This window comes from Thamnophis sirtalis, unplaced genomic scaffold (assembly GCF_051295495.1).
Source record: "Thamnophis sirtalis isolate CommonGarterSnake01/CBP01778 unplaced genomic scaffold, rThaSir2_p1.2 scaffold_7, whole genome shotgun sequence".
In the NCBI taxonomy this organism is placed as follows: Eukaryota; Metazoa; Chordata; class Lepidosauria; order Squamata; family Natricidae; genus Thamnophis; species Thamnophis sirtalis.
In genome coordinates this window covers 43,424,273-43,451,816 of record NW_028261387.1, presented here as the reverse complement: position 1 = coordinate 43,451,816, position 27,544 = coordinate 43,424,273, and the positions used below count along the sequence as shown (strand labels likewise).

At 41.6% G+C, this 27,544-nt stretch overlaps 1 protein-coding gene across 1 annotated transcript; it reads right to left on the bottom strand.

The window, feature by feature from the left end:
* LOC106542674 (adhesion G protein-coupled receptor E3-like) lies at positions 1 to 26,961 on the bottom strand. The gene is made up of 15 exons (XM_087720767.1): positions 26,955 to 26,961; positions 24,842 to 24,889; positions 22,025 to 22,101; positions 19,948 to 20,037; positions 18,671 to 18,848; positions 10,305 to 10,421; positions 9,661 to 9,857; positions 8,312 to 8,470; positions 7,356 to 7,550; positions 6,773 to 7,008; positions 6,550 to 6,610; positions 5,835 to 5,926; positions 3,324 to 3,492; positions 1,668 to 1,766; positions 1 to 131 (listed from the first exon to the last, which is right to left on the bottom strand). The coding sequence occupies exons 1-15, from the start codon at positions 26,959 to 26,961 to the stop codon at positions 69 to 71; spliced, it is 1,788 nt and encodes a 595-aa protein (XP_087576893.1). The 3' UTR covers positions 1 to 68.
* Positions 26,962 to 27,544: the final 583 nt, after the last annotated feature.

Here is a 27,544-nt window from a genome sequence, read left to right as displayed (position 1 = left end):
TTAGTATATTCAATTTTACTTCAGTTTTGTTCACACTGAAAAGAAGAGTCCAAAAGAGAGACAATGAGCTATGTTGGGTTCCCCCATTCTACTTTCTGGTCAACTACTGCAGTAGCACTTGGTACATTTGTCTGGAAAAAAAACACACCAAGAACCAGCTTTTATTAGGTCATGAACTAAATATGAAAACAACACAACATAGTAAACCAAGGCTCAGCTTAAGCTTATGCAACAAACGAAAGTAGACAAAATGCAACCTTATCTCTGAATAATAATTGTCCAAACAAATAAACTATGGCTTATTGTGATAGCCTGAGCCACATAGCCTTAGATGCAAGAGATGGGAAACCAACTCTAGGTAGGGGAGCTTTGCTGGTTTTCACATACATATTTCCCAGCAACCTCTCCATTCTTAACCATTGATCAGATGCTTTTAATATTTCCAGTAAGATCTACTGATCATTTCAAAAAAGTGTAGAATCACTTAGGCTAGTGATGGCAAACCTTTTCAGCACTGAGTGCCCAAACTGGAACATGCGTGCATGCATGTGCATTTGCACGTGCCGGCGCGCTGAAAATTCAAAGACCAGCTGGCCAGGACGCGTATTTCTGGGTTTTTTGCCATTGTTTGCGCCATTTTCAGGCCGTTTTCTGGTCCAAAAATGGCCTGAACAGGGTCTGAAAAATGGCCTGAAAATTACCCCAAAACAGCCAGCTTTTGGGCCCTTTTTAAGGCTGTTTTCTGGAGCTCCAGTGCCTATGAAGACCAGCTGGCAGGTGTGGAAAAATGGCCCAAAAACCTGCTTGAAAAACAGCCCCAAAACAGCCTGGATTTTTGGCTGTTTTTCGGGCCATTTTCTAGCACTCAGGAACCCACGAAGACCAGCTAGCTGGAAACCAGAAGGACAGCTGGCAACAGCATTCATGCCCACAGAGAGGGTTTTGCATGCCACCTCTGGCACCCATGCCATAGGTTCGCCATCATAGACTTAGGCTTTTTATCTTCAAACATATAAATGATCAGCCTCGGAACCCTCCATGAAATATTAGACCTCTACACCATTTCAACAAAACACAAATAACTTCGAGAGGTTTTTCTTTTTTTAGACAGATGATGATCCAATTCAAACCCTTTGTGCATTTTCTAAGCCTTTTAGTGAAAATAATGGAGAAACTAATTCTCAGCAACACCAAACTAAACCAACTACAGGTAGTGTTCGATTTACAACAGTTCATTTAGTGACTGCTCAAAGTTACCTTTTCAGCCCTGAGTGCCAAAACAGGAGCACGTGTACACAGGGCGGAGCTCCCAAACCCAGGAAAGTAGCTCCCCGATGTGCACATGCGGGAGCACCAGAAACAGGATAGCAGTTATCTGAAAGCTACGTTTCCAGTTTCTGGCGTGCATGCATGTGCGAAGACCAGCTGGCTCAGCTTTCCAGGGTGCACATGTGCTCCTGGGCACGTGAAGACCAGCTGGCTGGAACCCAGAAGAGCAATGGGAATAACTGGCATGCCGAGAGAGATGGCTCTGCTTACCACGTCCAGCATGCATGCCATAGGTTTGCCATCATGGCTATACTATGTATCTATCCTTCCAATATTGTGCTGTAGAAATAGTTTACCCATGCCATAGAATTGCAATCAAAAGTTTTGATCATGCTTACTGAAGGATTGCTGATGGGGAAAGAGGTCACTATGATCTCAGAAGCCTCAGGTGGACGCTCTCTGATGCAACAGATCCAATGCCAGTATGCTTCTCTCACCTGAAAGTCCAAAATTCAAAGTCAGTAGGAGGAAGCATCTTACTAGTCTTCTATGAAAGCGGGAAGTCCTCATTTAGCAACTGTAATCAGGACTGACAACTTGGCCTTAAAGTGAAGTAGTTGCTAAGTGAAATTGTGCTGTGCTCAAGACCCTACTTCCACTTTCCTTTACTTTACAGGTCTGCAGAAGTTGTAAATGATAGAATTGGTCACAAGTTACCTTTTCATCACTGTTGTAAAAAAAAAAAGTTGCTAAAGGAGGCGGTCACTAAATAAGAACTATCTGTATGTGAAATAATTCAAAACAAAGAAATAAAATCAGCTACAATTTGGGCTGTGGATTTGTTTGTGTATATGTAATCAAAGTAATTAATTCACAGTGTCCCCATTGCAAAGAGTCTGCTGAGAAGCATTTCCTCTTCTATTTCCCTAGTCTGCGCATATTCTCTAAAGGAAAGTTAAAAAGAAAAGTTAAAAAGAAAAGTTTGCCATTTCCAAAACCTCCAGAAATGTCTGGTTGTATAATGATGGGCTAACAAGATACCAAAATAAAGGAAATATACATATTTTGGACAGCCATTTAGTAAACTCCGTTACTGATCTGTCTATAATCTCTACTAAACTTCACAGAGAGACTAAATAATACCTGTGCTTTCTGAAAAGACTAGCTAAAAGGATGGATAATTACCCACGAGATATAGATTAATTCAGATCAGGGGTGGGTGCTCCCAGCATTACTGCCGGTTCAGTGCGCACAAAAAGTGAACCGAAAATCAAGATTGTGGCCCCGTAGAAGAACCGGTTTCGGGGGCATGGCAGGCATGGGTCACTGCTGGTTCCAGCAACCCAGGCCACCAAACTGCTACCGGTTCAGTTTAACTGGTCTGAACTGGTAGGAACCCACCTCTGATTCAGGTACAAGACCAAAATCTGCAGCCTACAAACATATTCTTGGAGTCCCTTTATATTTACCAAACAGCATCCCAAAAACCAACAACACCCCACCTCTTTGTAATATTTCAGAAATGTTCAGTGAAAAATGAACACATTTCCCTATAGGCATTACAAATATGGCTTTTAGTTCCACAAGGGAAGCAAATATGCCACTCCATACCAGTCAGTGGTGTTGCTGCTGACTACAATGGGAAGGATTTATGCCAAGGGCAGTTCAATTCATTTGCAAAATGAATTTGAAGTAACATTTGTTACTACCACATTCTTTATCTCAAGCATGGACCAGAAACTGGGAGTGGGAGATGGCTCTGACTAATCTTGTACCAGGAGCTCACAAAATCCTGAACCCAGTCTGGAAAATTTGCAATATTAGGTTATGTGTGTCGTAACTTACATTCCTGGGCAACCCTCTCTTGTTTTCTACATCAGTAATTCTCAGCCAGGGGCCATATGGATATTTCAAGGTGCACAAAAGTGAAGAACACATAACAGGAGGCTGAGATATATAAAAACTGGGAAAGTGGCAATCTTTTTCATCAATAATGCGACTTAGATAGGGTACCACAGGGAGGGAAAAGGTTTAAAAACACCACTATACAACACCTTTTTGTTGAGTAAGCAGTACACCAGGAATATGAAGATTCCTTGCACACTGTTGGTGATGGTGAACAAATATGCCATAATGTTTTCCACAGGGCCATGTTGAAAGAGGCCAAAACACCAGGACACACCCAGGATGAACACAAGGCCTATAGCCTTAAATATCAGTGACCTACAACAAAGGTAAGAAATCAACAGAGAAATGACACTGCTGAAAAGAGAGCATCTGAATCAATCTAAAGCAGGGCTGGGCAACTATGGCAGCTTTATTACCTATGGACTTCAACTCCCAGAATTCCTGAGCCAGCATCACTCAGTTCTGGGAGTGGAAGTCCACATGTCATAAAGTTGCCATAGTTGCCCAGCCCTGATCTGAGCTAATCTTCTCTCCCTCAATTGACTGTGATAGAATGAAACCAGAACTTTCATTTCACAGGAGAGGATATAAATGAAATATGTGGAGCAATGAAAAGTGGCTAAAGTTGATTGTGGCCCTAGTCGAAGAAGAAGAGGAAGAAAGGGAAACTAGTACAGTAGGCCATTATCAATCATTTAAAGTTTTCCTTACATCTATTGCAGTGACGTGCGGTGAGTTTTATGACTGGTGAGGCAGCTTTTTAGACTTGTGGACTTCAACTCCCAGAATTCCACAGCCAGGCACACTCAGTTCCAATTTAAAGCAACAGCATTTTTCCCCCTTGCAAAATAAGTTTTCCCATTCTTTTTCTTCTCCCTCCCCCTCCTTTCTCCCTCTCTCCCTCCCTCCCCCCTCTCTCAAACAGACACACGCACACAGAGAACTTGGATCCCTCTCTCACTCACTCATTCTCAAACAAACACAAACACAGAAGTTGGATTGGATATATTTTCCAAAGGCTTGAAAGCAGCTCCTCAGCCATACCCCCGCTTCCTCTGCTGCCTTCCGATCGAAGCCTTTGATTGCAGGTGAATCACGTTGCCTTTTCAGTGAAGCTGGGCTTATATACTTTTATCAAGCTGTGTCTGTGTGTATGTGTTTGAAAAGGCAATGTGGGTTCTGCATGCAATCAAACTTTTTGAATGCCTCCTCCCTCCTCACACACGCACCTTTTCCAGCTGTTTCAGAGAGAATTTCAACTCTGCCCTCATGAAAGGCCAGAGCTCTGAGTAAGACTGAGCTAGTTGCTCCCAGAGAACTCCAAAAAGCCTCTAAAAATGCCCTCTACAGGAAGCGAGAGAAAACGTGCCTCATAAGGAATTCTTCGCTTTTTAACCCTTGGTTAATTCTTAAAAGGTGAAAAATTCCTTATGCAAAAGAGGCCCCTAGTTCTCTGGCCTCCTCCTACAGTTAACACTAAGCACTGTTCCAAGTCACTGTGACTTAGAATCTGGTAGCAACTACCTTGGCTTTAATTATTTTTTTAAAATTCTTTTAAATTCTTTCCTTTTCCTCATGATTGTGAGGCCACGCCTGCCTCTAGTGACTGCACATCCCTGATCTACTGCTAATTTCCAAAAATAAGGTCACTGGTTTGATACACTATATTGCCAAAAGTATTCATTCACCTGCCTTTACTCGCATATGAACTTACTGTAAGTGACATCCCATTCCTAATCCATAGGGTTCAATATGGCGTCGGTCCACCCTTTGCAGCTATAACAGCTTCAACTCTTCTGGGAAGGCTGTCCACAAGGTTTAGGAGTGTGTTTATGGGAATTTCTGACCATTCTTCCAGAAGCGCATTTGTGAGGTCACGCACTGATGTTGGACGAGTTTATGTGGCCTACCACTTCATGGCTGAGTTGCTGTCATTCCATATTCTTATAATACAGCTGATAGTTGACTGTGGAATATTTAGGAGCGAGGAAATTTCACGACTGGATTTGTTGCACAGGTGGCATCCTATCACAGTTCCACGCTGGAATTCACTGAACTCCTGAGAGCGACCCATTCTTTCACAAATGTTTGTAAAAACAGTCTGCATGCCTAGGTACTTGATTTTATACACCTGTGGCCATGGAAGCGATTGGAACACCTGATTCTGATTATTTAGATGGGTGAGTGAATACTTTTGGCAATATAATGTATTTTGGTGACAAAATCAATGAATATTGAGACATCCTACTTCATATTGCACCTATGCTTCAGTATGTCATTGTCTTCTACAGATGCCCAGCCAGCATGCATCCATATAAGATATTTCTGCAAAATGGAGGAACAACTTAGATGCTACAATTTTTAACTCAATGGGGCAAAAGATGCTAATCTCCATAATGAAAAGGACCCTTTTGCTACTGATAGTTTCTAAACAATTCATCCCTCTGCCAAATTTTGCCCACCTCATGCATACAAAGACCTCAGCACCATTCTCCACTACATGATTTTCTACATTTGCTCCCGAATGTCCTTCTTATACTGTGCAAGTTTTCTACCTCACAATTTGTGAAAAAGAATTTTGAAACATTATTATTATTTTCTTTGCGTGGATCACACTGAACTGTACTCCACACTTCATGCTTTGTGATAGATCTTACTTGGTATTTTTGACTGAAGATATCTCTGAATTGAGAGATGCCACTTTTGTATGTAGATTCTTCAGAATAAGACAGAAAAACACCAAGTTGACCTTTGGGAGGATAAAAAAAATATTCAGAAAGAAATAAAGTAATGATAACAACAGCAGATAGATAATGTTCTAAGACTAAATAAGATGAAGAAGAGAGAACAATTGTTGGTTTTAGATCAGGGGTCCTCAACCCTCAACCGGGCTGTGGCACATTTAGAACCAGGCTGTGGTCCAGTTATAACCAGGCCACATAGGTGGTGGGTGAGACGCACTTGCATGCTGACCCACTTGCGTGAGTGAGTGGCCATCTACCTCTATTTTAATTATAGATGATGGAAATTTCTGCAAATCAGCACAAAATGGGTTATCTTTTCACTCTCAAATTCATCTTTTAATTCTCTCCCTAAAACCTTATCCCTTAATATAAAATTGCAGCTCTCTGCAAAATATTAGAATTAATTAATTTCCCTTGTGTAGCAGAAATAACTTATTTTTCCTGCATTTTCAAAAATGTATGAACATTTCCCAACACATTGTAAATATAGAAAGACCAACCAAGGCTGATGTATCCATTTTAGCTACATGAGATCAAGATCTTTTTCTCTTCTTTCTCATTTCAGGAAAAAAGTTATAAAATTCTTTTATTTCTCAATTATAAAGAATAAAAGACAATATTTGCTCACCCCAATTATTACACAGACAGGTCCCATAAAGCTCCAGATAAAATCTGGATCAAGCCAGCAGCTAAAGAAAGAGAAATATCATCAGGAGAAATTTAGACAGATATGCAAACACTTCAATGTACTGTACAGAGTTGGATTCCCTGAGTTATACTAGCAATTGTTTTCATGTAGTTTATATCTTGGTGGCACCTGGCTTAGGGAAGCAGCTTTTAACCATACTTACTGATACAGAGTCCCAAAGGCTCCAGGTTTAATGGCTGCAGAAATAGCTACAATCAGGACAGGGGACCCATAACCAATGAGGTACATGCATATCTTCATATACTTGCTGGCCCCACTGTAATTGGCCACTTTCAAGTTTCTGACGATGAAGTAGAGATTGATAGCTTCCAAGAACATCCAGACAAAACAGGCCAAATAAAGATACTTCAGCATTCCAGCTATGACCGAACACAGGATCTGAATCAAAAATAGAACGTTATTCCTTTATCAGCATCTGATTCATGAATTGCTGGTTTTGAAAGAAAATCAAGAATAGGCTACAAAAAGCAGAGGAATGGAACAAATCATATCTGACATTCATGCTTTCACCAGCAGCGCTACAGGAAAAATTTGTGCAAAGTAACTCTTTCATTTGAGATTTATCACCATCATAAAGCTAACAAAAAAAGGCTTTAAAAGTAGGTTTGCAAACAAACTGACTCCATTCAGTCAATCTATAGAAAAATGAAGATTTCTTAAGTAGAACCTCAGATGGGGTTCGCTCTTCACTTCTGAGCAGACCATCACATATTCTTCTGAAATACCTTGTTGCCTGTTTTATCTATTCCAGTTAGGAAGAGGAGGTCTGCAAAAAACAGGCAGAAGCTCAGTTGTAGATGGATGAAGGTGCTGCTGTTGTGGCTGGCGCGGCAGAAGAGGAATGTGACAATACACAGGAAGAGACAGATGACTGAGATGGACAACCCAAGGTAGCTAATAATAGTGAGGATCAGATCTCCCTGTAAACAGAAGACAATTGTTCTCAAAATCATATGAGCCGCCTTTTGATAAGGAAGATATGTTTACACTTCATCTAGACCACGGTGTCAAACTCAATTTCATTGACCCCTTGCGCAGCTGGAGTGGCCATGGCCAGGGTGGGCGTTCACTATCACTCGTGTCGAGGACACCTGTGGTGGCCCAAGCACTCTGCCAGAGAAAATGGGCTCCCAGGCTCCATTTTTGGCTGTAATGGCCTCCTGCAACCCTCTGCAGTGGAAACGGAGTTTGGGAGAGCTGTGTACGGCCCTCCCGTGCTTCATTTTTGCTGGCAGAGAAACTGTGGGCTGGTCCTGGCAGAGAAACCCTGGGCCGGTCCTTTGTTGTTTCCCACTGGCCAGATCTAAGTACCCTGACGGGCTGGATCTGGCCCCTGGGTTTTGAGTTTGACACCCTTGATCTAGACCATAGATCTCACATACAAAGCTATTCTATTACCTGACTGTTTTTTGTTGTATTGTGATTGGAAATAAAGCATCAGAATGTTTAAAATCTTAAGGAACACAAGCATTTCTTAGTTTACTTTTCTACATATGAAAGGAAGGGACCACAAATAATTATGGAAAATTCTGCAGCATGTCAAATAGGCAAATGCTGCTTCGATAATGAAAATTATTATCTTCTAGACAACAGCAGGACACAACAGTAGATATAGCAAGTAAGAAAAAAACCCTATTGTTTATCACAGTATAATTCTGAGATGTTTTCAGAAGTAACATACGTGTTTATGAGTTGTGGCCATCAGTACAGCAAAACTGGACAGATATTGACAGCTGCATTCTGTATGGGTGATGTTAGAAAAGATCTGTTGGCAACCATGCTTTGACAAGGCACCAGAAATCCATTGGACACAGAGAGCCTTTTCCTGGGGAACTTTACTCTGCAAGAGGGAAGAAATATTGATGGGAGGTAGGGAGAAAATCTACATATTTACTTTATCTCCTACCGCACAGTTACAGAGTTATTAAACATTAACAGGAAACAACTGTAAGACAAGCAAAAGAAACAATATAAACATCATAGAACGTAAAGACCAGGAGACACAAATACTATTAAATGCATAAGTTTTGTAAATGTTATTATTATGAAAAGGTGCTATAAACCTTATGATTTATAAAGCTTGAATGACAATAAGGTCTACCTAGAACAGGGGTGTCAAACTCAATTTCACTGAGGGCCACATCAGGGTTGTGTTTGACCTAGGTGGGCCAGGGTGGGTGTGGCCAGGGTGGGCGTGGCCTGCTCGACATCATTGTCGAGGGCGCCTGTGGTGTCCTGAGTGCTCTGCCTGCAAAAGCAGGCTCCCAAGCACAAGGCCCTCCCAAGCTCCATTTTCACTGGCAGAGGATTACAGGAGGCCATGCCAGTCAAAAATGAAGCTCAGGAGCCTGTTTTTACCGGCAGAAGCAACATAGGTAGTTCTTCACAGTTTCCAGGGCAGCCCTGCAAGCCAGATCTAAGCACCCTGTGCGCCGGATCCGGCCCTCGGGCCTTGAGTTTGACAACCCCTGACCTAGCAACAAAGATGATTAGGGGACTGGAGACTAAAACATATGAAGAACGGTTGCAGAAACTGGGTATGTCTAGTTTAATAAAAAGGACTAGAGGAGACATGATAGCAGTGTTCCAATATCTCAAGGATTGCCACAAAGAAGAGGGAGTCAAACTATTCTCCAAGGTACCCGAGGGTAGAACAAGAAGCAATGGGTGGAAACTAATCAAGGATAGAAACAACATAGAACTGAGGAGAAATTTCCTGACAGTTAGAACAATTAATCAGTGGAATAGCTTGCCTCCAGAAGTTGTGAATGCCCCAACACTTGAAGTCTTTAAGAAGATGTTGGATAGCCATTTGTCTGAAATGGTATAGGGTTTACTGTGTAGGCAGGGGGTTGGACTAGAAGACCCCCAAGGTCCATTCCAACTCTGCTATTGTATTGTATTATTGTATTGTATAGAACATTTATCCAGATTTATATTTTTCTTGATATTCTGCTTTCTTTCTTAATATATATTCATAAGACGGATAGAAAAAATGGCTTGATTTCTGAGGTAACTTCATTTATATACCTTGAGATGCTGAAAGGTGAGATTGACTGGGGTAGAAATATTCTGTTTCTTGCTTCTGGCAGAAACGCTTACCAGCCTAGAATTCATATGAACATCTGTCAGAATTTCATTGCCCAGGAATGTTCTATTCTGAAGTAAAGTATCTTGTAAAAGTGTTTTTAGCCCACCATATGATATAAAAGCCACAGCAATGGTATCTGCAAGAGACAGAACGAATAGCAGGGAGAAACATAAAACCAAATAAAATATACATAATTTCCTCTAACTTGGGAAAATGTTGATAACAAAAGGATCAGTGTAGATCCATATATTTACTTCTTGGCAAAATAGGTACTACCAACTACTGTCTAGAATAACAGTATTCCTCTTTAGAGGAATTGGAGGGAACCTTGGAGGTCTTCTAGTTCAACCCCCAGCTTAGGCAGGAAATCCTACACGGCTTCCAGTTTCCAATCTATTCCCTTTCACTTTTCCCAATGTAGTATTTTACAGATGTGTTGGATTGCAACTTCCCTAATCCAAACCAGTGATAAAATGCTCAAATATTCTAGGGTTGCAGCTGACATGGAGGAAGCAATAAAATAGCTAGTAAAAGTAATTTTGGATCTATTTTGTAGAAAAACCATACTAGTCATGAACAATACCTGTGGTCATAGCAGTTGCTTCTCTTGAGTGGATGGCTATTTGATCTCCTTGAGCGTTTAATGTGAGCCTTTCATTCTTTTCAGAGAATTCTGGACTGATAAGATTTGTTTGGATCACTGAAAAGAGAGAAATACTGAGTTCCTGACTAGATCTAATGAACGTTAGTCATATTTTTTTAACCAGAAGCTGATGTCAAATAAGAACCACATGTCATAATAGAATGAAACAAAATTCCTAATAATAGCGCTCACTTTGAGTAGATGCAGGTGCTTTGAGTTAGGGCTTTACTAGTTGATGGTTCATTCATGATAAAAGCTATTAACTGATTACAATGGTGCTGGTCTTATTACTACTTGTGATATTAATAAATCATTTTGTTTTTTGTTGGAATTCATTCTGGGTGTTTGCGTGCAGGGCAGTTTCTGCTGTCTGAAACACACATACACAGGGATGCAAAAACATCGCACCAGAAACATCTTTCTGGCCTAATGGTCATAACTCACTATGCAGCCTCATGTAACAAGAACTATGTGAGCCAGCTACTCCCACACATGCCCTTTCTCCCCCCTATGCTGTGCTATAACTTTCTATTCCCTCCCTCCCCCTCCCAATGCCATGCGGCTTGTAATCTTCTGTTCCCCCTTTGCCCACCCATGATGTGATTTTCTATTGGTTTATTTGTAGAATGCTGTGAACTTTTCATTAGTTTACTTGTACCATGTGTGATTATATATGCCTTTTGATACGCTCCTTTTTGATGACGCTGTAACTAACTTTTTCTAATAAAAGAGTCCTTCGATGATCATTTGAGGCTTTTGCTCATCCCAAGGAATTTCGTCTGGTGTTTTCTTTTTGATTAGGCAAGGACACATGAGCAGCCCACCAGTGTGGCGACAACGCCGCAACTGGTGACCCCGACGTGATCTTGCTGGTCAAGCACGTCGCCTCATACGTCTCATTTGGCACCCCCATTGCTTACCGGCGAAGGAACGCCCCTTGCATACCAGGATCGGCTGTAGCAGATGGAGCATTCTCCCAGAATCGTGAGTTATGGGGGCAGAATTCTCTAAGCCTCAGGTTGCGCACCTCCATGAACTTAGAGAATTGGCCAAATCCTCAATATTAATCTTAAAAAACATGGGAACTTTCTCCCCATCCCTTCGAAAAAAGATCTTACTAACCTTCTCAGGTACATTTATCAAAATTGCCCCACATATCCTGAGAAGGGCTCAATTCAAACAACCATTTGGGTAAAAATAGGGAAGTATTTCCACCACCCCCTAAGGGCACCACCGAAAATACTTTCCACTTGGTGGATCGTCATGGAATGTTTAAAAGTTTATGAAAAAGCCATGATGGGGGGACCAGACACCCCCCCGCCATATTTGGAAACCTCTTCACTAAATTCACATTCTGAATCCAAGGCTTCCTCCTCCCTTGTATGCATGCCTCTGTCACCCACAGCCCCTGAAGCTCCTCAGCATTCCATCCCTTAGAGGACGCTTCTGCCTGCTTTCCAACCTGACTCACAGTCGGGAGACTAATCCTGGGACATTCAGCCAGCCCCACACAAAAGGCTGCTTCTTATCTTCCTTCTTATTTCAATCTCTTGGCAAGTGAATCTGCCTGGCTCTTCCTATTTTCTTCCAGTGATTCCGGCTACCTCTATTCCATTACCCCCTACGATGCCTCTCTTGGTCTTTCCTCATCGTGATTTCATGTATCAAGGAGTTCTTGCTACTCCCTTTCTTACTGACTCTTCTGATTTCTTTTCTTTGCTTTGATGACATTTTCATGCCTGAGCACCTGAATCTTTTTCACAGATGTTTCACAGAGGAATTGATTCATAGGATCTGAATTGGAATGGAGAAAAATGGTTTTGTGCATGCGTGTGTGTGTGTGTGTGTGTGTGTGTGTGTGTGTGTTTGAGGGAGCGAGGGCTCCAGTAAGGAAACTAGGAAAGTAGGTAAATTATTGCAAACATGATTAATCGAAGATAAGTATGGGGACAGGTTGGGCAGTAGAGAGTAAAGAGAAAGTGATAAAAGAGTGGGAGAGAGGAAGAAAGAAAAAGAGACAGAAAGAGACAAAGAGAAGAGAGAAGGGAGAAGGAAACAGTGACAGAAGAATGGAAAAGAGGGAAAGAGAAAGTGAACAGAGACAAAGAGAAAGGGGATGAGAGAGACAGAGAGAGAAGAGAGGAAGAGGAGAGAGATATCCCACAGCCCTTACAGTACCCCTGTGTTTGTTATAAAAAAGAAATCTGGTAAATGGCGTTTTTTGCATGATTTGCGGGCTGTTAATAAAATTCTCCAGCCCATGGGAGCGCTGCAGTGTGGCCTCCCCAATCCAAATTTGATCCCCCAAGAATGCGATCTCATGATCATTATTTAAAAGATGCCTTTTTTCTATACCACTCCATGAAAATGATCGCAAACTGTTTGCTTTTACTGTTCCAGAATTTAACAATTCCAAACCTGCTTCTCGCTTTCAATGGACAGTCCTGCCTCAGGGAATGCTCAACAGCCCCACCATGTGTCAATATTTTGTAGATAAAACTTTGCAGCCGTATCGGACGGCACACCCTCACTTTTTAATTTACCACTATATGGATGATATCTTAGTAGCGGCATGTGGGCCCCCAGGTACAGTTTTGGCAACATTACCTTTTCTGACTAACCTTCTCCATAAAAATGGCCTACACATAGCTCCAGAAAAGGTTCAAACAGCACAACCTTTTTTGTACCTGGGTCACAAGCTTTTGGCTTCTCATGCTGCACCTGCAATGCCAAAATTGGACTTGCCACACACTCCCACATTAGTACAGTTACAGCAATATTTGGGCTCCATTAACTGGGCACGCCCATATATGGGCTCACAACCCCTCAATTGGCTCCATTGTTTTCTGCATTAACAATGGGCAAAAACCCTGCAGATGTTATTAAATTAGATGAAACACATCAGCAAGTTTTAAAAGAGGTAAATGAGGCCCTTGCTCAAATTTGGGTGGATCGTCTTCAGGATAACTTAGCTTTCATTATATGAAACACTCTTGGGCTCCCAACAGGAGCCGTGGTGCAAAAAACTTCAAAATTATTAATTATTGAATGGGTACACTTGTCTCACACCCCAAAGTCCACTATTTCTCAGAAACCTGCACTTTTTGCAGCTCTAATTACAAAAGCCCATGTCAGAACAAAGTTGCTGGCCGGAATTGAACCTTCCACGATTTTTGTCCCTTGTTCTTTATCAACTTGGGAGACTTTATTTGCTGACTCGGAAAACCTTCAATTCGCACTTGCTGACTGGCCAGGTGAGATTTCTTGCCATGCACCTCCCGAACCTAGATTGGCTCTTTTGAAAACTGTTCCCCTGCAATGGCACACTCCATATTCCCCTCTCCCACTTCCTCAGGCCATGATTTTTGCTGACGGAAGCAAAACCTATGGTGCTTGTGCCTGGCAGGAGAATGGTCGGTGGTGTACAAAAATTACCCCCCGCAGACTTCCGCTCAGCGTGCGGAGCTTGCTGCCTCTATTTTGGCTTTTCCTACTTTTCCAAATAAACCCTTTAACTTGATTTTGGATAGCCTCTATGTAACTCAGATTGTGAAATCAATCTATGAGGCCTATCTTTCTCCCTCATTGGAACCACAATTACTCTCGCTCTTTTTTTATCTTTGCAAAAGTTAATTTCTGCCCGCACCCATTTTTTCCATGTTTCCCACTTTCGAAGCCATCAGCCCTTCCCTGGGCCTCTCCAGGAAGGCAACGATGTGGCTGACGCAGCGGCGGCTGCTGGCAACTCTTTTTTTCTTTTAACCTTGACACCTCCCACTCCATGGGAAAGCCATTCTTACTTTCATCAGAACAAAAAAGCGCTCATAAAACAATTTTGCCTTACGTCGGTGGAGGCATCAGCAATCATTCAACAATGCCCCAATTGCCTTCAGCAAGCACATTCCCTCCCTATGGGAGTTAATCCCAGAGGGACAGAATGTTGCCAAATTTGGCAAATGGATGTGACTCAATATTCATCCTTTGCTCCTTGGAAGTATCTACATATAATCATAGATAAATTCTCTGGCTTCTTGTTTGCTACCCCACAAAGGGGGGAAGCCACAAAACATGTTATTAACCACTGCATTCGAACCTTCGCATCGCTGGGACACCCAAAAGAGATAAAAACAGACAATGGGCCCGCTTACATCAGTGCAGCCTTTGCTGCTTTTTGTAACCAATGGGACATTGTGCACAAATTCGGCATTCCATATAACAGCCAAGGACAGGCAATGGTTGAGCGCGCTAATCAGACTCATAAGCATGCCCTTGATTGCTACATTGAAAAACAGGGGAAAGCGCCCCCTAGCCTCCCAGCTTTGCAAAACATTCTTAATCTTTGTCTCTATACATTAAACTTTTTAAATCTCACCGGTCAGCCGCCTTCCTCAGCAGCAACTCGTCATTTCGCAGCTCCACCTTCTGCTGACACTCTTCGACCACCTGTCTACTATTGCTGCTTGCCTGACCTGACGTGGCGAGGACCTGCTGACCTGATTACCTGGGGAAGGGGCTACGCTGCAATCCAACTGAAAGACAAGGTTCTTTGGATCCCAGGACGGCACGTAAGACCATATTTGCCCAAACCACCTACGCAACCAACACAGAAGCCGTCCGACCATGACCAACCAGCAGGAACCACAGCTTGAGGCTGTCTCTGTCTCTGACCTGGAGAACAGGGCAGAGCACCCTCCACCCTACCACTCTTGGGTGTTGCATGGAACGTTAAACAATTGCGTATTTTATCTGCTCAAATGGAAACTCTAGCTAACACCAATGTTCCCTCTAATTTTTTTTCAGTGTGAGCGGAAAAGTATAGAGTATACTCTATATACTATAGAGTATATATATGTATTGTATATACTATATACAATACAACTCTATTACAAGTATGTTTGAGTGGCACATTTTCGTGCCTGAGCACCTGAATTTTTTTCACAGATGTTCCACCGAGGAGTATGAAGGAGAGAATAAAGGTGAAAGAACGGGGAGACCGTGATTTTTTTAATGCACTCTTCAAAGCAGTGGTGATGGCCTTTAAACAGATAAAGCAATAGCTATGGGAGTAGACCAAATCCAAAGGTTGTTATGGGCCAGTGTTTTTATCTGAGCCAGTCAAAATGACATACATGAATATACAACCACTCACTTTTTTTAGTATCTTCTTTCCTTGACGAAGAATTCTGAAGAACTCGAAAGCTTGAACGTAGCTGTGGTGGAATTTTGTTTCCTCCTGAGAGATGGGGAGTGGCGTACGGTAACCCACCCACCCCTGCATGATTAAAAAATATTTGAAAAACAAAAACCCAAGAGTGTCTCCTCTTTACACCAATCTGTTTAAATCGCCTTCAGTATTGGGGGTGGGTGGGGTGGCATAGAAAGTATTCCCGTTTCAACCACACTTTGTGGCAAAGACACGCGTTAGTTGCGCTCTTCCCTGGCTCCTGTATGCAAAGAGGCCAGCCTCAAAATGACTCCGAAAGCGGCAAGTGGTGAAGGGCAGCCACTTCCCTCTTCCAAAAGCCCCTCCCCCCCTCTCCGGGAAAGTGGCTTTTTGTTGGTTGCCTTGCGAAACGCCGGAGGTTGCTTCAGTAGAAAGGAAAGCAAATTCAGAGCTATGGCTGGCGTCGGGCCGGCAAAGACTTTCCCCTGACCGCCCCCCCCTCAGCTCCGATTTCCTGATAGATTGAATTATTTCAGCAACATCTCCCCCCACTACAGCACCTCGCCTCCCCTCGCACATCACCTCCACTCGGTTCTCTAGCAAGCCTCATCCTTAGTTTTTGGCTTTAGGAATAAGAATGTTCCAAAGCCTTTTTTTAATAATTTGGTTTAAAAAAAAAAGATTCTGCAAGAGCGAATCTCGGTCGCACGGCTGCGATTGTTATTCCAAATAATGGTCACCGCTGGTTGTACGAGTCAGCCTCCTAACTTCAGTCCAAGTAGAGGCGAAGTGGATTGTGGACCTTTTGCCTTCTCTCTTTGCATTGCTAGACAGCGGTGCACGGACGGGGGGGGGGGAGACCCCATCTTTGCTCTCTTCCCATCTTTCCTTCTTTTAATTTGTCTTTCCTCTTCCCCGTTTTCTTTAACTGCTCCTTCTTGGATGCGCAGATAATTGCGCAGAGAAGAAGAAGCTTTCTTTTGGGGAATGGATCACAGCAGAGCGCATCTCGTGTGAAAAATGGCCCTACCGTCAAACTGGAAGTCAAGGAGAGGAGTCGTTTTGAGGCTGGCCTCTTTGCACACAGAGGCCAGGAAAGAGCGCAACTAACGCGGGTCCTTGCCACAAAGTGCCATTGAAACGGCAATACTTTCAATGCCACCCCTCCCCCCCAATATTGAAGGAGATTTAAACAGATGGATGTAAAGAGGAGACAGAAGGAGATAAAGCGAAAGTACAGTTAGAGAATCAACATCCTCCCACCCCCCACCACCATGCCTCCCTCATTAAAACCCCTGGGGGGATACAACTCTTCTCCTGATCCCCCGTAGGAACTTGATCTCTAGGTCATCGCAAAAAATCCACGGCGGAGGACGGAGGGAGGTGAGGAGGGGCTGCATTCTTCTTTCCCTCTCCCCTATCTCTGTCTCTCTGTCTCTCAAAGCCGCAGCGCCGGGCAGCAAATCCAGCGCCTGCAAAGCACCTCCTCCCCAGCTTCCGCAGCCTGTGGCAGTAGAAATCACTGCGCGGGAGTTGAAAAGTCCTGCGCGGTGTTTTCTTGCCATGTGCGCGGCCGCGCAAGCACGCACCTTAGAGGAAACAGTGGCTAACACCACAATATTTGGGCTACAAGTCCTGCAGGCCGAAGTTGACTCTTTAGCTGGAATTTTAACTCAACATAGATTAGCTCTGGATTACTTGTTAAGCAAGGAAGGAGGCCTATGTGTTTGGTTGAATGCTACCTGTTGTCATTATTTGAACCAGTCCGGAGAAATTGAAACCAGTGTGGAAAAATTACATGATATTGTTCAAATAGAGAAACATATAAGGCCTCGGACTCCTTGTGGGATTGGCTGACCTCTTGGCTACCTAATTTTAGCTGGTTGGGAAATACTGTCAAGACCATTATAACCCTTGTTGCTTTGCTGATACTGTTGTGCTGCTGTATTCAATGTGTACCCTCTTTATTAACTATGTGTAAGAATGTACTCTCTAGCTTGGCTCCACAGAAGAAAATTCACATTGTCAACCACATGGAGTTACATGAACAGTCAACCCCTTTCATGGGGAAAGATCCCTTCCGCATGCCCAGCGACGAAGAGGGAGACGCTGCCTTTTAAAACAAAAATATAGGAGATGTTGGAATTCATTCTGGGTGTTTGCGTGCAGGGCAGTTTCTGCTGTCTGAAACACACATACACAGGGATGCAAAAACATCGCACCAGAAACATCTTTCTGGCCTAACGGTCATAACTCACTATGCAGCCTCATGTAACAAGAACTATGTGAGCCAGCTACTCCCACACATGCCCTTTCTCCCCCCTATGCTGTGCTATAACTTTCTATTCCCTCCCTCCCCTTCCCAATGCCATGCAGCTTGTAAGTCAAGGTTGACTCAGCCTTCCATCCTTCCGAGGTGGGTAAAATGAGGACCCAGATTGTTGTTGGGGGCAATATGCTGACTCTGTAAACCGCTTAGAGAGGGCTGAAAGCCCTATGAAGCGGTATATAAGCCTAACTATTGCTAATCTTCTGTTCCCCCTTTGCCCACCCTTTCCCATGATGTGATTTTCTATTGGTTTATTTGTAGAATGCTGTGAACTTTTCATTAGTTTACTTGTACCATGTGTGATTATATATGCCTTTTGATACGCTCCTTTTTGATGACGCTGTAACTAACTTTTTCTAATAAAAAAGCCCTTCGATGATCATTCGAGGCTTTTGCTCATCCCAAGGAATTTCGTCTGGTGTTTTCCTTTTGATTAGGCAAGGACACATGAGCAGCCCACCAGTGTGGCGACAACGCCGCAGTTTTTGTTTTTTATGAATGATCTGATTAATTGTCATAAACTGATTAATTGTCATAATTTGATTAATTGTCATTAATTGACAGCTTATTGGAATGTTTAATGCAAAAGTAGGAATCAAATTTAAATAATAAATGAAATAAATACATTGAAAACATGCCAGAACTCTCATATACAGGCTGCTTTCATTAAAGAAGTCAAAATTGTGAGTTGCCATATGCACCTGTAGTTGATGAATGAAAGAAGACTCAGTACAGGGAATTTGACTTGTGCAACATACAAGCAAAAAGCCTTTTTTTTCTTCAAAGACAAAATTCACCTTTCTTTTTCCTTACCTGTGAAGTTTCGAACCACTGTTTGAGAGATGTTTCCTGGATTTGCAAGAGCTGTGAATAGTGCACCTAAGCTTATATCCTCCATAATCATGGGCAACATTGTGACAAAATCCTTCTTTGTGTTACTATCCCAGTGAGAGCGATTATCAAAAAGATTTTCAAAGGAAGTGACCGAGCCCTGCAGCATTACAAGAAGCAAACTTTTCAAATCCCATTTAGCTTTTCTTAAGCATTTCATTAAGAATGTTCTTGTCAGGATATTGCAGAAGACATTCAATATACTTCAACTTGAATCTTAACTGTTAGGTAAAGGTTCCCTTTGCGCATATGTGCTAGTTGCTCCAGATTCTAGGTGGTGGTGCTCATCTCTGTTTCAAAGTCAAAGAGCCAGCGCTGTCCAAAGACATATCTGTGGTCATGTGGCCAGCATGACTAAATGCCGAGGGTGCACGGAACACTGCTCCCTTCCCACCAAGGTGGTTCCTATTCTTCTGCTTGCATTTTTACATGCTTGCGAACTGCTAGGTTGGCAGAAGCTGGGACAAGTAATGGGAGCTCATTCCGTTACATGGCGTTAGGGATTTGAACTGCTGAACTGCCAACCTTTCTGATCAACAAGCTTAGCGTCTTAGCCACTGAGGCACTGCATCCCATTTCTTATTAATTAACCCCTAAAATTAACCTTAACCCTAACTACAGTAGGTTTTGTGGCAACTTAATATTTACATATTAATTATCCACTTCATCAGAAATGGATTCATTTCTCATGACTCAAAAAGGTTTATGCTACTATACAAGAGATGAAGTCTCTTGTTTGGGATCAAAATACTAAGATGGTTCCCCACTGGAATCCATACGATCATGGATGTTGGAGTCTTGATTATTTGTTCATTTTAATTACGAAAAGTATATTTAAAACTTGATTTTGCATACCAAAATTAAATAAAATGTATTTACAAAATTAAAATGTCAAACAAAATCTTATGAAGTATGAAACCAATTTATTTACTTCTACCTTATTTTCCAGATTTTAGTTTTCCAATCTCATTTCCACTAAACATTGCAAAAGTCCCTTTCCTATGCCAATCCCATATTGAAACACAGGTATTAAATGAATTTGAATCTTCATTCGAAAAACTGATTTAATTCCTAGAATGACCCAGATTTCCTCTATCCACTCATCATCTATGTACATAATAGGAAACTATGCAGTCTTGCTCCTCAGTAAAGAGAAACTGTGGTCAAATGTTGTCTCTGCAGTTGTCAATAAATCTTACTTTCAGGGTGGTTTCCGTATGCCCGTCACTAGCATGAAGTTTCCAGAATTTCAAGGCAGAACCTATCACTGAGCAGTATAAATTATTTTCCTAAAAGAAAAGGAGAAAGGAAGCATGTGTTCTCAGGGTTGGCAAGCTAAGAAAGAATCTCTACATAGTTATTTCGGCTGGGGTCTCTAACCTTGGCAACTTTACGACTCCATTCTGGGAGTTGAAGTCCAAAAACTAGTTACATTGCCAAGGTTGGAGACTCCTGGTTAGGACAGAATTGGAAACCTGTAGAAGCCATCTGTACCACAGATGCCAGACTACTGATCCAGGGCTCCCCCCCCCCACTTCAGAAACAATGTTCTGAACACATATTTTAGGGACTAGCAAACCTTCAGTGGGGCTGGAGACTACCATACATTTCTTTGGAAGGCTTTTCTCAGCAGTCAGAGATCAAATAGAAATTATAGAAATTAGTGGTAGTGTTTTCAATGCCTGTCTTAAACTCTGCTTTAAAATGATTATTTTTGGAAAAAAAACTGAGTTTCTGTTTAAATTAATTAACCAACAAAATTTGACTTTTTTAAAAAAAAATGGATAAGCTTATCCATAATTGGCCACTGTGATCTGCAGAGGTATTCTGACCTAGGCTTCCCAAGAGCATGAAGCAAACTCCTTGTCCCTACAAAAATCCCTTTTATTAGTTTACTGTGAATCCTGCTCATTCACATCCAAGTCTTTCAAGGGAGGATTTACAGTCACAGACCTTATCTGGCTTGGAGAGCCACCTGGCCAATATTTGCAAAACTTGGCAAGGAATCTCGGAGACTCATGAACCAATTAAGCGAACTAATTGTCTCCTGCAAACTGCTCTCCCCTTTCTCTCCTCTTTTATTTCCTCTAGGAGGAGCCATTCATTTTCCACCTGTGGCCTTACTCCCAAGTGAACCCCTGTTCTTTACCTGTTCCCTTCATCTGGCAACTCTGTGCATGCGCACACTGGGAACAGGCTCCAGCTGTTCGTCTGCCTCATTGATGTCTGACTCTGAAGCAGCTGATAACTGGCATACGGCTCTGGCTCCCGCTCAGCCTCCAACACAGAGCCCTCATCAGAGCCTTCCCCTGACTCCAGGACTGATCCATGTTCCTCCCCAAACTCCTTACTGTCCAAATCTGCTGCCAGCTCCACAGGCCCTGGCGGGCCATAACAAGAGGCTTCAAAGCAACATATGAGAAGGAGTATTGGAGGAAACTTATATTCTAAAGCAGAGGTGTCAAACTCAATGCCCAGGGCCACATCCAGCCCACAGGGTGCTTAGATCTGGCCTGCGGGGCCTCTGCCATCAAAAATGGAGCTCAGGAGGGCCACGAGCAGCCCTCCTGAGCTCCATTTTCACTGATAGATGGTTACAGAAAGATGTTGCAGCTGAAAATGGAGCTCGGGAGCCCCTTTTCACTGGCAGAGTGCTCAGACCACCACAGGCGCCCCGACACAATTGATGTTGAACTGGTCATGCCCATCCTGGCCACGGCCACCCTGTCCACACCCACCCTGTTCCCCAGAGGTCAACCCTAATGTGGCCCTTAATGAAATCAAATTTGACACCCCTCTGCTAAAGGGTACTCATTCTTTGATTTCTCTGGACATAAATAAGTGGGAATAGAGCATAGCTAGACAACTAAGCAGGATGGCCTTGTGGGCAATGATAGAGTCAGCATCAAAATGGGAGGGGGGGGAAGGATTTAGGAGGTAGGATCAGACAAGACTTTATAACAAGAATATAAGACCAGCAATTCCATTGCTGGTATCCCCAAACCATTGCAGAGCTACAGCAAGAAAAAAGAACAACTCAGCTTTACCATCATTCACATATCCCAATTTCTCTTCCAGCAATAAATTGACTCTCCTCCCCATCTCACCAGCTGATAATATGAGCTCAAGGAGGTTCACAATTGATTGTGAATTGCCACAAACGCCACATGCAAATGTTTCAACTACTCCAAGTACATAATTGTGGAGCATTGGTAGTATAAACAGGTTGATTTTTTTAAAATGATACAAATTTAACATATAATGTATTATACTTACTTTTTTTGGTTCATTTGAACACTTATTTGAAATGAAATTGTTTCGCACTTTTTCTGTTTGAGAGTTAATGGGATTTTCTGTAAAGGAAAATACAAAACTGTAAGTCCAAAGTGCACTGTCCACTTAAAAAAGTTAAAATACTTTGATGGGTGACATCTCTCATGCTCAGGGGGGAAACATTCTGGTCCCAGTTTTAAGCTTTGATGGAGTTGCCTCCTCTGTAAGCAGCAGCATCTGTGCAATTTTAGGAATTCCTTGGACCTACCCTTCCTTCTGAAACGGCAAAGAAAAGCTGTGGCCGGGACTTTGCCTATCTCTGACTCAGTGACGTGCTATGAAGACGAGGAGGAGTGAGGCAGGGGCAGTGGCTCCTCAGGGACGGTGAAAGAAGGGGCTCTGGACGCCTGCGCCATCTCCCGCCCATCTTCCAGGACTCGCCCAGCCCAGCATGCGGCACTTTAAAGTGCATGCTGCCGCCCCTGGCCCGACCATACAGCCCACCAGCACTTTAAAGTACATGCCGCCACCCTGGGCCCAGGGTGCCAACACACCTCCCGGCCATAAAGCAGGACATATTTCGCTCTATGGCAAGGTGCAGCGGCATGGCTTTAAAAAATAAAAAATAAAAAGGTGCCAGCCCACAGGCCATGAGAGGCGGGTAAAACACACACACACACACACACACACACACACACACACACATTACTTATAATAAAACAAATTACAATTACTTACAAATACTTTTGAATTCCTCCCCCCCTGCCCCCTCCCTTGGACCCACATACCTATTTCTAGCTGTGTCAGAGGATTTCAACTCTTCTCTTGTCCGCCATGATGAAAATGTAAAACGAAAAAGGCAACTTAGGCAAGAGTTGCTGCTGCCAGAGCAGGAGGCGAGAGAACCACGTGCCTCCATTGCATAAGGAATTTTTCACCTTTTAACCTTTGCTTAACTCTGAGCAAGGGTTAAAAGGCGAAAAATTCCCTATGCAAAGGAGGCACGTAGTTCTCTCACCTCCCCCTGCAGTTAGTGCTAAGCAGAGTCATCCACTATGACTCTGGCAGCAACTACCTTAGCCTTTTTCCTTTTAATTTTTCTTTTCTTTTCATCATGACACTGGTGAGGCCCTGCCTCCCCTGCCTCCCCTGACTGCACGTCCCTGCTCTGACTGATGTATCAGTTGCACACCTACTTAGATAGGGATGCTCTGAGTTCAGTGACTCATGCCCTTGTCAGCTCTCAAACTGCCACCACACCATGAATTTGCCTTTGAAATGACATGAAGTGCATCATTTTATTTATTTATTTATCTATCTATCTATATATATTTATTAATTAATTAATTTATTTATTTTGTCAAGCATGTATAAGATAACAGATATAAGTATAAACATGATTATGAACACAGGAAATGGATACAAATAATGGGGGACAGTAGGATAGGCACATCAGTGGGCTTATGCATGCCCCTTACAGACCTCTTAGGAATGGGGCGAGGTCAACAGTAGACAGTCTAAGGTTAAAGTTATTGGGGTTTGGGGATGTAACCACAGGTAGTCCTTTCCAGGCATTGACCACTCTGTTGCTGAAGTTGTATTTTCTGCAATCGAGTTTGGAGTGGTGTACCTTAAATTTGTATCTATTGTGTGCTCGTGTATTGTTGTGGTTGAAGCTGAAGTAGTCATTGACAGGTAGACATCATCCCATCTGCTTGCTTGAAGTAGAATTTTCATCTGTCCTACATCTTTGTAGGACACCTTTGCGGCATTGGATATGATTTGATTATGGGTCCAATTCAAAATGTTGGTTATCATCTTTAAAATTCTACATTGTTTGCCTTCCAGAAAGCTACAGAACTGTGTCTCCTTTGAAGATACCGTCTGCCTGAAGCAGGAGATAATTTTAAAGGTTCCCTACTCCTTTTGTTTGTGTGTTTGTTTGTTTATGCTGTGAAATAACTTTTCTGCTAAGTTATAGAAGTCCCTTAGTTTTCATAAATTGATTAAGACCAGACTGTTTTGCTGATCATTTATGTGAACTGGCATGTTTGTTTTTTGAGAGAAAGATTGTTAGGCGCTTCTTGCTGCCATCTTATTAAGCTTATATGTAGCTTTTGTGAGGCACTTTGCCTAATTTGGAAATGGATAGTATATAAAAGTTCTTGAAGTCATTCGGTGACATTAATTGGAAGGAGAGTTTCTCCATTTCTTTTTACAGTGCATAACGACCACAAAATCTCATCGTACTCAGTAACTTGGATGGTTTTGAGAGGTAGTCACTTAAATTTCCACAAGATAGGCTGCATATTGAATGTGAATTTCATCTTCTGATTGTGAAAACTACAGAGGCATCTGATTGACTGGACAAAATGGGGCTTGGCATAATTCATTTCTATACTCTTTGTATTAATTTGTAAGCGAAATATTATGTGCAAAAGCCAAAAAGCCAATCCCCTTTTATTTATTTATTTACTTCTGTGCTAGAGAGAATGTACTTTCCATGCAAAACTCAAGGTGAAATGTAAGTCCATTGCCTGATATTAAATGTTAATAATTGCAAGAAGTTTTAACTTTTTATCTTTTAAAAAGAATGCTGACAGTGAAGGCCTTGCAAATCTTTGCTCTCAAACCCATATTATGTCATATAGACCTTTATTCGTTTATAACTATTTTAAACTGCTCAACATCTCTCATAATTGATAATTGATTTCGTTTATCAAGACATTTGTAGTGGCTGAAAATTATAATTCTATTAGTTCCATTCAGTTAAGCTCAAGAAGATGCAATTGAAAAGAGTCAATGAATGAATACACTTACTCTCAGGGATATTTGATCCTGGCCAACGTTTAACATTGCAATTGTTACCTGGAAAAATAAGAAGGACATTCTCAGTGACCATATTCATTTTAAGCAAAATTAGACACAGTATTGTGTATTCCTTCCTTTAATCACATTATTTAGCATAAACTAACTGAAGATTTTAGGAAGATATAGAGGACTGGCAAGTGTAGATTTTTTGCACTAAAATATGGTCTTGATTTATTATATGATAGTAGCACCTAATGCATCTCATTATAAAAAAGGCAGGAGTAACATGCTAGGAATATAACAAACTTAAATTCTCTGCATTTTACCATGGTTTGATTCTGCCTTAAAACATGCCAATTTTTATTAAGAAACAGCCAGTAATATGGAGCAAAGGAAGTGCATAACTTCCATCAATAGAGCCTGGCTGGGGAATTCTGAGAGTTGAAGTCCACAAGTCTTAAAGTTCCCAAGTTTGGACATCCCTGCCCTAAACCAATTTATCAGCAAGCATTCGAGGGTGACATTAATTGTAAGAAGCAGTTGAGTCAGATACGAACTATGAGGGTCCACAGAAGGGTAAAACATCAAAAGGCCATACCTGTGCTTAGTACGGCTCAACTTTTTGAAGTAGTCTACACAAGAAGCACCAACCATTTAATGAAATTATATTTCACTTCACTTTTATCAAACATTTTTACTACCGGTTCTGTGGGTGTGGCTTGGTGGGCGTGGCTTGGTGGGCATGGCAGGGGAAGGATACTGTAAAATCTCCATTTCCTCCTGATCAGAGAAACGGGAGGTAGAGAATAGATGCAGGCGGAGCCAGTCAGAGGTGGTATTTACCAGTTCTCTGAACTACTCAAAATTTCAGTTACCAGTTCTCCAGAACTGGTCAGAACCTGCTGAATACCACCTCTGACTTTTATGCATTTGGGGATTACATGTGTTAAAGGCGCAGACACAGTTTAAAACTTACCAAACAATGATAACAACTGACACCAAATTTTGTTCCATCTTGATTCATCAGATGTTCCTACCAAAGAAAGCAATTACTTTCAATCTTAAAACAAATCTAGCTGAGCAAGACTGCCAGAGTTTCTTTATTGATGTAAGGATATAACCAACCTTAGATAACTGCTTGTTACATGGGCATTACGGAATATTTAGCAGAAAGAATAAAGGAAAGGAAAACCAGAAAGGAATAGGAAGTTTGTCAGGCTACTAAATTATGAACTGCAGTGATTCACTTAACAACTCTGGCAAGAAAGGTTGTAAAATGGGGCAAAACTCACTTAACAAATGTCTCATTTAGGGAAAAAATTTGGACTCAGTTGTGGTCATAAGTCGAGGACTAGCTACACAGATGTTCTGAAAATGTTCTCCACCTAATTTCTGCATTAGAAGCCTAATAAGTTTGCATTATTTTATTTCTCAATCTGATAAAGAGTGTTACAAACCTAAAACCTCTCAGATTTCATTTTGTTAATCTTGCTAACAGATCTCTTCCCATAAAATGTGGCTAGACACAATCAGACATGTAATAATATTTTTGTGATTTTTTTCAGTGCAGTTGTTTATTTTTAAGCATGCGTTTTATATTAAAGAAATGGAAGTTAGCAAGAAGGAACTTTTTCTCACAGTTGCCTGTTTTGTTGAGGAGTAGGAGGGGGATAAATAGCAATAGATTCCACAGTTTGGATAGTGTTCCCCTACACAGAATTCAACTTTTTATATCTGCTATAAATTCATTTTAGCAGGAAAAGTAATAATCCGTCAATAAGAATTCCATCCTGAAATAAACATAAGCATGCATGATACATGACAGTTTTGGTGCAAAACTGGACATAGTGGAAAAAGATAAACCAATATATAAATTGCACCCATTTTTCTTCAAAGGAAAAACAGCATTTACTACTAGTATCTACATTTTAAAATGTTTTTATTTCAGAAGGTGTATGACTATATTTGGTTATACGAATTGGAGATAAGTCTCAAGATGTACCCATATGGTATTACTATGCAAAAGGGATTTGTTACTGTACAAATCCACATTCACTTCCCCTAAATTGTCCATTTTCCCCTCCTGACTTTTTTTTGTGCCACATGTTTTGCACATCTATACCTTCCATTGTACATGGAAACTGCAGTTCATTACAAAGAAAATATATCTATTAGTTGACATTTGAACAACAAGCACAATCAATGTTTAGGATCACTTGCTTATATTATTCCTGTGAAGGTAAGTAAGTTTTACCTATTGTATCTGCACAAACAATTGCCAATCCAAGACCTAGAATAAATAAAATGCAATTATAATATATAAGTATAGTATCTTTGTCTTTAAAATGAAAGATAGTCCTCTTTCCTTTTTAACTGAAATAACTTTCACCTATGGAACTTCAGTTGCTTTGGCATGATCTTGGATTTGTAATTCCCCTTGTATCATGATTCATTTAAAATTGTTAGCGTCATTGCATCATTACACTATGTAAAAACTTACCGCTGGAAAAAGGATTGTAACATTGTTAAAATTATTTATTGTGTCAAAATAAGAACATTCTGATTGCATATGAGCGCTATATTAAAAGTCATGCTGAAATGCATGAAAAATTTCAAATAATAGATGAAAATTCATATGAATTTCTAGAGATCTTGCAAAGTGCTCTTAACATGGCATTTGCTGAGATCAGAAGGTGGTATGCTATGCACAAA

What these genes read in the sequence shown, in the direction of transcription:
- LOC106542674 (XM_087720767.1), bottom strand. An exon ending in AGGATCAAATATCCCTGAGA is followed by an intron (nt 22,102 to 24,841) that starts GTAAGTGTATTC and finishes TTTCCTTTACAG; the next exon opens with AAAATCCCATTAACTCTCAA. An exon ending in AGCAACTGCTATGACCACAG is followed by an intron (nt 9,858 to 10,304) that starts GTATTGTTCATG and finishes TGTCTCTTGCAG; the next exon opens with ATACCATTGCTGTGGCTTTT.